This window comes from Clinocottus analis, unplaced genomic scaffold, assembly GCF_023055335.1.
Source record: "Clinocottus analis isolate CAN_PGR_092001 unplaced genomic scaffold, fCliAna1.0.p SCAF_17, whole genome shotgun sequence".
Lineage (NCBI taxonomy): Eukaryota > Metazoa > Chordata > Actinopteri > Perciformes > Cottidae > Clinocottus > Clinocottus analis.
This window is the reverse complement of record NW_027175898.1, coordinates 1,981,644-1,992,158: the sequence shown is the minus strand read 5'-3', so window position 1 is coordinate 1,992,158 and position 10,515 is coordinate 1,981,644. Positions and strand designations below refer to the sequence as shown.

Genomic DNA, 10,515 nt, shown 5'->3' with positions numbered 1-10,515 from the left:
CATAATATAAACATGTTCATAATAATAACTTTCCCAACAGTGACACCGTAATCAGACTACATGTTCACACAATCTTAACACTGAGGGACCATAAGAGTACATTTAGTTTCTACATTTTACTGTGTTTGCTTCGGTTAAATGAAATGGGGAGTACTGGGATTTATTTGTCCCAAGTGTATTTGTTTTCACAGCCAGTACACATACAGCTGTAGATTTACACAAAGTAATATATAGAAATACACACCCGGGACTTTGAAGGTGCTATTCAACGATAAAAACGTGCCGTAAAACATGTCATTATATAGTACTTTGTGAAAACCCTTATAAAGTGATAGTACATCATAACATCTTTCATAAAAGTCTTGACTAAGTCTATGACAAAGAATAGTATGCAACACACACACACACACACACACACACACACACACACACACACACACACACACACACACACACACACACCCCATTCTTCTAGCCGTCAGGTGAAAAACTGAAATATTTATGTGGTTGAAAGCTGCAGCCAAGCGTGAGGGATTTTGTGTATGTGTGTGTGTGTGTGTGTGTGTGTGTGTGACGCCGTTGCTAAATGTGTGCGCAAGATTAATTTGAGGAGAATGTGAGAGAACACCCTCTGGATTGGAGACCCCGTTAACAGCGCTGGCGTTGCAGCTCGCTAATGGCGAGCAGGGAGATATATTAAAGAGATATTAATACACTTCAGACCGTTACATAACTGCAGCCAGCGACTGCATCCCAGTCTTTCCTCTCGGCCGTCTGCATCGCTACGTCCCCTCTGTTTCACCAAAGCCATCGACGACATCATCAGCGGCACTGGATTCATTCTCCGAAGTACCATCTGTGCAGGAGCCAATTGTGCAAACACGAAGGTCTACTTCTTATTGACTCAGCTCCCCGGTAATTAAGCACAGACTGAAGTCTTTATCGTCTTTGTTTGACTGTACGACGACTGCCACTGACTTCATCTGCTGAAGAAAGCAAGAGCAGCAGCTTCTGAGCCAGAGGAGGAGGGAGGTATTTTAGGAGAGGAGATTTTATGGGTTTTAAGATGCACTGTGAATCGGTTCTCGTTTCATCCCTCGTACTCTTCCCCACCCGCAAGTCCTGGGTTTCTATTATTGTCTTTCAACCTCCCCCTCCCCTATCTTGCTCTCTCCTCAAACTCCCACAGTTTCAGTTTTCCTCTCCTTCAATTCCACCCACCCCATGCCCGGCTGTTGCCTAGCAACACCTCCTCATTTGCAGACAGAGGTTTTCAACGATCTGGAGAAGTCCTTGTGACACCCCTCCACAACACACACACACACACACACACACACACACACACACACGCACATGCACACACACTAGATTGGTGGGAACATGTCAGTGTTCATTATCATCAGTGTCTTTGGGACACTCGCTTGTTGAGTTCACTTTTGGAAAGTTCCATATTTTAGAAATCCTTTAAAACAACTTTTTCCTCCTATAAAAAAGGTGTGACATTGTACTGGTCTGATGTAATCTATTGCAATTACTTAGTCGTTATGCAAACACTCATTATATGAAAGAAATTCTAGGACTAGATGCAACTTTTGGTGGTAAGTTTATGTTCTCGTCTCATGTTTCTGATCCTCATTTAGATTTAGGAATGTAAAGGCTGACCCAACTCGCCTCCCAAAATGTGTTTTTGGTGGGCTTCAGTGCGTGTGCGTCCACTTACACACTCCCAGAAAGACATAGCATGCCATAAGTAGCACAGATGAGTCATTTTAAAGCGGCACCTCCCCCACAGAATCTGCCTTCGCCGAGAATAAACACAAGACCCAATACGAGATGTTACTTCATGATATTTTATTGGAAAAACAAAATGTAAAGACTAGCATGTACAACTTGGAATGCAGATCAACTGAACTGAACAGAACAGTTGGACTGGGCCGGGCCTCGCCGCACCCACACGCACACTCACACACAAGATAGAAATGCCACAAAGCACCGACCCTGTCCCCACTAAACTGAAATTAACACCCCCGTAGAATCATTAATACAAGTGCAACCTTTGAGGCAATATAGCGTCCCGAAGCGAGCTTCAGTGACAGCAACATTGCCTCATAGTCGCACTTGTACATTATCCCCTTTAAAGCCCACCCAACCCAACGGGCTCAAATCTATGTCCCACCCAAGCTTCCCCCTCAAAAAAGGTAAACACACAGAGGATAAAGCGAGTATCCTGACATGCCAGAAACACAGAATCTAAAATGAGTTATTCCATTTTAAAATTTTTCTTAAAAATATCTCTGTTGTCACTGACTTCATTTAGGTAAGCAAACTGCAAAGGTTCTGCGGGTTTACTCACTCCCATCCATCTGTCAACCCTCCCTCCCTCCTCTGTGGGTCCCAGGCCAACCTAAGGCCAACAGCCTTCTGCCGTTGGGCTCTCAACCCTAACCCATCTAAAGCTGCATGCATGAAGAATAGAAAAAAGAAAACAGGAAGTCATAGAAGAAAGGCCATTGGCCATCCCATATAATCATCATGAAATCAGGCAGATGGAACCAGGAAGCGGAGGTGCAGTGGCCAAACCAGCTGCAGAGAGGCTGCTTGGCTAAAAGGTTGAGATCTGATTGGGCAGCTCAGCGCTGGGGGCAGGGAATACAAGCCAGTACATGCAGATAGATTCATTTAGAATTTTTCTTTGTCTTTTTTTTATTCATTATTATTTTTATTTATTTTTTTACCTTTTTTGAGCTTGTGAATATGGACAGATTATCAGTTTTCCAACATTCAGTCTATACAGAACAGTATGAATAAATGTAGATTTTTGCAATAAGAGGTAAGTGAAACATTTGACTGATTCTTTGTCTTTGATGTGAGCCCAGTTCATTTGGCAGTCATCATCTGAACAAATTCTGTGGGGAAAAGAAAATAGAAATAAAAAACTCAACAGTGTAAATGGTGCACTTAGAACACAGTGCATACATTATGATTGATCAGTCTAAGAAAACCAGCCATTGGACTTATGTCTATCATCAGCAGTGTGCGAAATATTAGGGTTTTAGGGAGGGGTCGCATTAGGAAGATATGTTGAAAGCAAAGTTTATCATTTGTGATCCGTTCCTTTTTTTATTTATTTTAAAAAACGGTAAGATATAATATGTTTCAATCTCCAGCCTCTGTTGGATGACTGAACTGTGGCTGAGCTGCTGTGAATCAAGAGAAAAGCTGCACAGTGACAGACAAGTGTGCATGTGTCATGATTGAGTTTGTGCATCAACGTGTGTGTGTGTGTGTGTGTGTGTGTGTGTGTGTGTGTGTGTGTGTGTGTGTGATGGGTTAGAGGCGAGTGTGCTGTGGATTCTGTTGCAGGACTTAGTTATTGCTCGTTGTGTAAGGGCTCTTATTGTTGACAATATTAGAATGGTGACGTGTGTGTGCAAATTGTGTCTTCTACTGCTCAATTGATTTCCTTGGCTTCTTGAAGGACCATATTGAGTCTAGACCACGCCCCCTCTCCCTCATTGATTACCTTATAGTAATTTGCACATTGTTGGCTTACAGAATTTTGTCTTGTTCAATAAATAATAAAATGTACTTAAGCACGAATATAAGTATAGTATGAGTAAGTTTCAAGACAGACTTGACACTCCTGTACCTTCATAGTTGACCTGTCCGTCTCCATCGATGTCTGCTTCTCTGATCATCTCGTCTACTTCCTCATCTGTCAGCTTCTCTCCCAGGTTGGTCATCACATGACGCAGCTCTGCTGCGCTAATGTAACCGTTGCCATCCTGCCCAACACACATACGCCATTACAAGTGGCACTCAATCGAAAAAAACAAAACAAAATGATATTTGAATATGAAAATTAAGATTAGACTGTGGCAAAAAAAAAAGCAAGACTATGGCAGCTGACGAGCTCGCATGTTTGAGTCTGCCACACTTTCATGAATTAAAAGTGAAATGTAGATTTAAGTCGAGCTCAACGAGGAATAATTTAACAACTGCAATGATCGCAGAGAACTAGGTCGTGAAGTGTGACACCGTGTTCTAACAACAAGCGTTAGATTACATCATGTAAACAAACCACTTCAAAGATGGACAAGTTAAGCTTCCCATCATCAAATGTTGTATTCTGATATTTACTGGAAATGACACTGACAATCTCCCTAGAGCCAGCTGCCTCTGTATTTTGGTTTTTGTCGTAAAATGAGGAGGTATCATAAAGATAACTCCTCATTTTAATATCACAAAGTTGCCGTTCCTCATCCACTGTGTGCTTTCAAAGTGAGTAACAAGAATAACCAGAAACTAAAGTTCAAATTTTGGCATTATTTGCAGCTAGATGGGATACGGTGTCAAACAGAATGCTCAGATATTTTAATAGTCAAACCTATGAGCAGTTATTTTTTTAGAATAAGATCCAACTGTTTCTCACCAATTTTGACAGGTCTGCAGTACATTATCATGCAGCTTTTAATGTAGGCGGTCTTTATCAAGTATCACTGTCAGAGCAAGTAGTCCCTTAGCTGTCAGCAGAAGCTTAAAAACATTCTAATCTCAGTTGAATGTATATCAATGCTAAACTGCTGATGAGAAAAACGCAATACATCAAAGAAACAATTACTGTTCTCGCAACAGAACACACACACACACACACACATCCCGGCTTACCTTATCAAAGACCCTGAATGCCTCCCGGATCTCCTCCTCACTGTCAGTGTCCTTCATCTTCCTTGCCATCATCGTCAGGAACTCAGGGAAGTCAATGGTCCCGTTGCCTGGAGGGAAGGAAGTCACAAGTCAGTCATAATTACAACCAATCAATATTGGCAAAAGCGTTTTATGAACACTAGTTTAACAAGTTTTAGGAGGTATGACCATACCATCTGCGTCCACCTCATTGATCATGTCCTGGAGTTCGGCCTCAGTTGGGTTTTGACCCAGTGACCTCATCACGGTGCCCAGCTCCTTAGTGGTGATGGTGCCATCTCCATCCTTGTCAAACAGGGAGAAGGCCTCCTTGAACTCTGTAAGGAGGACGTCGGGATGGAGGAAGAAATATTAGCAACCGCAGGTGCAACAAAGCTGATATTCCAGTGATGCAGTAATGAGTGTATCAATAAAACTTGTAATGCAGTGATTTTAAATCGTCACTTTACCTGCAATCTGCTCTTCTGTTAGTTGGTCAGCCTAAATAACAAAAAACAGAAAGAAGGGGAAAGATTAAAACATGACAAGAAATCAGTTTCATCGACCAACACAATTTTGAATTATTTCCAGCAATCACACTTGTAATTACAAACTAAATGGTGACAGGCGGCGAGGACACGCCCAGTAAAACAAGCATGTGTGCTGCGGCCATGAATATCATTCAAGAAACCTGCATGAACTGCACTGTAAAGACAAACTCAAGAGTGATGCAACAATATGCCACAATTCTTTCATTAATTTTTCTATTTTACTTTTAGTACCAACTGCCCTGCATACTAACATCTAGTCACAGAAAGTGACCAGTATGAACCACAGACGCCAGCTATGGTATTTAAAAAACATTGACAGTCTGTCTCCGTGGAATACATTAACACCAATAGACCATAGAGTGATGCTGAAGCTCTAACTGTGCATGTGTGTGCGTGTGCAACCTTTATGTCATCAAAGTCGATATCTGTGAGGTCTGCCACCAGCTTCATGGCTTTCGGTGCCGTTTTTTTGGCCTCTCCACCTCTCCCTCCACCATCCAGCCTTAACCCACCACCTCTGCGCTGTTTCAGATCCATAGCTCTTCCACCTGCACCTCCCCCAATTACTCCCGTTTTGACACTGCGGCCATCCAGCTGCCCTCGCACCGTCACCAGGCCTTCAGCCAGCCACTCGGCCCGTTTGCTGTTCTGGACACCATGTTTTTTAACCTCTGCTAGCTCATTCTTGGCTCCCTGCAAGCAGTTTCTCAGGTCCTGCATCTCTCTAACCAGGCCGTCCATGCGGCTGGATGACGTGTCCATCAGCATTTGCAGGAAGGCTCGATAGTTCCTCTCCTGCTGCTGGATGAGCTCCTTGTAATAGTGCTGTTGTTCATCCAAGAGGTCATAGACCGTGGACAGGTTAACCAGCTCATCTTCTGCTGGGTACAGGGCAACTTTCTTAGGCAGCATGGTGAAGGAATGATGACATGAAGGGCAGAAAGGATGTCTCAGGGTGGGAGGAATAGGTGGATGAAAAAAATTATGGCTAGACATCTATCAGTCGCTCCTGATTTGTAAATCAGATGGTGGATGGAAAAGGCGGACAGCAGATGTTTCCATCTCTCTGAATAGTTACATAACTGTTAGGTTAAGGGGGGAAATAGTTCTGATTTGAGGAGATGGCAAAACAGATTGTCTTTAGTCCTCCTGGAAAGGTAGATAGCTGGATGGACACAAATGGTGATCAGATGACAGGATAACCGCAGGACTCGTCTTTCAATCCAACCAGTGAAAGTGGCTGGATGGATGACAGAAGTTGTCACAATCCCTCTGGTGTGGCAAAGGTCAGTGTATTGGGACTGACCTGACAGGCGAGGTATCTCTCTCTTCCATGAGCTGATAGAAAAGCTGGTTTGTTGATGCTTTCCTGGTTATTTGTCCATCCGTCTGTCTGTCTCAATAAATCCGTCTAAACTGGCAATCTTTCTTTCTGTCCTCGCGGTGCTGTGAGGGTATGTGACCAGACCCTGTCCTTCCCCAACTGCACCCGACTCCAACAGGATGAGGCGATAGAGAACCTCACTCTCTGTACCCCCATATCAGTGTGCGTGTATGTGTAAGCCTAGGCATGACAGTGAAGGCTTAGCCGTCTGTCCATCTCCCCAACAGATAAACAGTAAAGATGGATGTACAGATGAAGTGTCCACCTCCTGCAGTAATTCAATAGCTGAATAGCATTCAACACTTTGAAAGAGAGAGAGTGTGTGTGTGTGCATATATATAGAGGCCAGGCCGGAGGAGGTCACCCAAATGTGTCAGGAAATTGATTTAAGGTGTGTGAGTGTAACAGTGTCCAGACTGGGGGAGGTCACAGTGGTTTTGTGTGTCTATATGCATGTGCTAAACTGCGGCCTGTCATCTCACTGCTACAGTTGCAACTCCTAGGGAGGATCAGTTGGCTGGTCATCTGACCTCCTAGACAGCATCATGGGTCACGCCAAATGGCCCCCTCTTTCCACAGTTACAATAGGTTCTGCAAATGACACACTAATTTCCCAAGACCTTGCCGTGAGTCCCGAGTTATGGTTTGTTGAAGTAAATGAGCCAAAAATGGAAAACTGCTCTTCCTACAAAACTAAATCTAAACTTTCAATGTATACAAATGTACAGAATGTGATTCTTATCAGATCAAAGTTTAAGGTGGAGAATGTGGTCTTAGTCCTTTTGTTGGGAAATATTTTTTTAAATGTTCTTTCCACACATGAGATCAGGATTTTGAATTTCATAAAACTCATCTTTTATTCTATATTAATTTTGATGAAGTGCACTAACTCAAATAGTTTGTATTAGCAATATAACATACACCATCTGTAATGCAGTTATCTTATGAAACAGAAATAGTATGAGAAAGAGGGATCACTAGTAGTAATATTTTAATCTTTTTCAGAATGTCTAACATAATATTAAAATATTAAGACATTGTATGGAAGAGCTTTGGAAATCACAGCATAAAAGGTAATGATGATAATCAATAAACTAAATCGGATCCTAAATATATTCTGTATTTTTCTGCCTTTAGGGACAGAGAATGAGAAAGAAAATATGATAATAATGGTCAAAACAAAACTGTTTCCTCTAATACAAGGTAGAGTACTGTCAAGCAATAAATATTAGGCATTCAGAATTTGGCTGATGATAATGACAGCGAGGATTTGTGTCAATGCATGAGTGTGCGCTCTAGCAGTGGTTAACAAGCTGCTAACCCCTCTAATACGCAGGCCAAATTCCTCTCAAGGCGCTGCAATGCTCATGTGATAGTGAGTGCAGCATGTAGGCCCTATGATTTATTTTGAAAGCACAAGTAACAGCAATACAAAATTTAGGGGGAAATTAAACAAATAACATTTAGTAGCAGGGGTGGACTTAATACATTATTAAATTCAACCCCAATACTAAATAAGTAAAAATAAATCTGTAATTAATTGTTCAAAAAAGTCATTTATATGTAAAAATGGCTACATACAAGAACACACCGATGTATACTTCATTTCCAGTATAAGCTCAGTTCAAATGGGCTAACCATAAACATATTTTACACTCACAACTGCAGTAGGATGACTGACAAGTATTTCTTCCTTAAACAAGTCTCACAAATAGAAAGGAACCATGCCAATTGTAAAAGTAATGACTCAATCCCTGTGACTACTTCCTTATTAAACGTTGTCAACCATATAAATATAGTAACCATAAACCAGCCAAGCAACTAATTAAAGAGGCAGCTAAAGAAATGGGTACTCCAGAAGCCTTGCCCAAATGTCCAATATTTAAAATATCTAACAGGGACATTCAAATGAATTCATCGAACATTCAACCAATCTCACTCATTGTGTCAGACTACTTGTCAATTACGTAACTCGGTTTTTAAGCTTATCCATCTGACTTTGAGGAAACAAAATGTTATAGGCTTCAACAAATTTAATTATCGTTCATGGGTAATGTCATGATTCAAAAGCCTAAAATATCTCAGGACATTAAAGTTGGATTTGCTGTCTCTCGGTGTAAAACTACAACAAAAAAACAGTCCACCGTTTTCTAACGAGAAACAAGGACCTACTGGTTTTTAATATGAATGAGCTGCTGGGACAGAAAGCCAGACACACACTCGATCACAAACCACTGTGTTAGTCAAGACGTGCATGTGAAGATGATGTCAAAGATGTGATCTAGAAAATAATCCACTAAATGTAAATTTAAGTGATATGCTGCTGCAGGACTTTTTTAAAAAAGGGATTTACCTAAAGTAGTGGGCTTTGCCTGCATAATAAAAGTACTAGGAGCCAACAATGTGTTGGGCAGATTACATCTATCAAACAAACGTTGTACATTTAAGGCTAAAATATTGCCTCAAGAAAAGGTCCATCATACTGTATAATGTAATTCCCCCACGACAACATGCGTGTGTGAATGTAAGCGAATGTCTGCTAATTGTGTGGCAAAGGGACCACGTACAGGTGACCTAATTAGGACACGCAGCTATCACTAATGCGTTTTTTTTTTAATGGTTAGATGTTGTACTTCAATAGCTGTTATGAATGTTAATTGTGGGGACATTTATGATATATGAACCTATATTCACGGGTGACTCGCTGTAGGAGCGGACGTTAGATCGGTTCCTCCACCAGCACCTCACCCACCGGTCTTTCTTATCGCTGGATGTCGAACGACTGTGCAACACCGGCAGAAAAAAATATATGCGAAGAGACCAGGAAGAGACTCGCCACTCTCTTACAACAACTGCGTCGTCAGCACTGCTTTGGGGACAAACTAGCATTACCGTTACTCTCGACACGAAACCGCACACGTTCCGTCCGTGGACCGGTGGTCCGGCTGTCAGATAATCAGTACTGGGTACGTAACGTTAGCTGTGATGCTAACACTGGGAACAGCCAACCCAAGTACCCAGTATGCGGCCACCTGTAACAAGTAGTACCCTTTAGTGCGACACAATATCAACTCCCGCTTAGAAGTTCAATGGCGGGAACACCGACACGATAAGCATCTCTGACAAGTGTTAACAGCTAGCTAGGTAGCTAACTCAGCGCTTAGTCCGTTCTACTTCTCCGCAAAGGAGGCTGCAGGGTATCCCTCCAACACAACGACTATCCGGGAGACACTTCAGAGCAGTGGGCTGGCATTTAGTCAACGTGACACCATTTCAAGCCGTACATTTCAAGTCGTGGTTGATTAAATACTCACCATGTCTGTTTGAGTCGGGAGTCCGGTCTGCTAACGCTACAGGGAGATAGGAAATGGAAGGTTGCCGCTGAGCAAGGCTGGCTGGAGGCGGGCAGGCAGGACGAACCACTGCTGTACGGATCACTGTATTCCTCCGCACTAGGGAAGTCTCTAAATCAGTGCGGCGCCCTGGCTCCGTCTCTTCAAACGTGCACGCACACACGTGTACACGCATACAAGCCTACTGGTGTGCGCGTACCCGTCTTCGGGGGTGTCAAGTTTTATGTGTTTTATAAATGAACGTTTCTCATAATTATTCAAGTTTCTTAGTTGTAATAAAAAAGTAAGTAAGTGCTGAATAAGACTGTTTGTGAAAGGGTTTGCATGCTGTGGAAGACTGGATTAACTTCTGGGGGCCTTTGGGCAAGAATGTGCTGACCACCAGCTACTGACACCACATATAACGCCCTATGTGCACTGTGTACTCTGTCACTGTTTGTTCCGATGTGTTTAAACACAATTGTATTCGGAATATGCACAACATTGAACCTCTAGATACAAGGTTCGTTTACAGAACATGGCAAAGACCGATGAAGGGCCT

General features: G+C 42.4%; 1 protein-coding gene across 1 annotated transcript; it reads right to left on the bottom strand.

Moving 5' to 3' along the window:
* Positions 1–1,836: 1,836 nt before the first annotated feature.
* On the bottom strand, positions 1,837–10,068 carry calm1a (calmodulin 1a). The gene is made up of 6 exons (XM_068579806.1): positions 9,936–10,068; positions 5,157–5,187; positions 4,881–5,024; positions 4,669–4,775; positions 3,650–3,785; positions 1,837–2,906 (listed from the first exon to the last, which is right to left on the bottom strand). Exons 1-6 carry the CDS (start codon positions 9,936–9,938, stop codon positions 2,878–2,880), a joined length of 450 nt encoding a protein of 149 aa, XP_068435907.1. The 5' UTR covers positions 9,939–10,068; the 3' UTR covers positions 1,837–2,877.
* Positions 10,069–10,515: the final 447 nt, after the last annotated feature.

Excerpts from the sequence above, each read along its gene's own strand:
- calm1a (XM_068579806.1), bottom strand. Across the intron at positions 5,025-5,156 it reads AACAGAAGAGCAGATTGCAG|AGTTCAAGGAGGCCTTCTCC; the intron begins GTAAAGTGACGA and ends TCCTCCTTACAG. Across the intron at positions 3,786-4,668 it reads CATTCAGGGTCTTTGATAAG|GATGGCAACGGTTACATTAG; the intron begins GTAAGCCGGGAT and ends TGTGTTGGGCAG.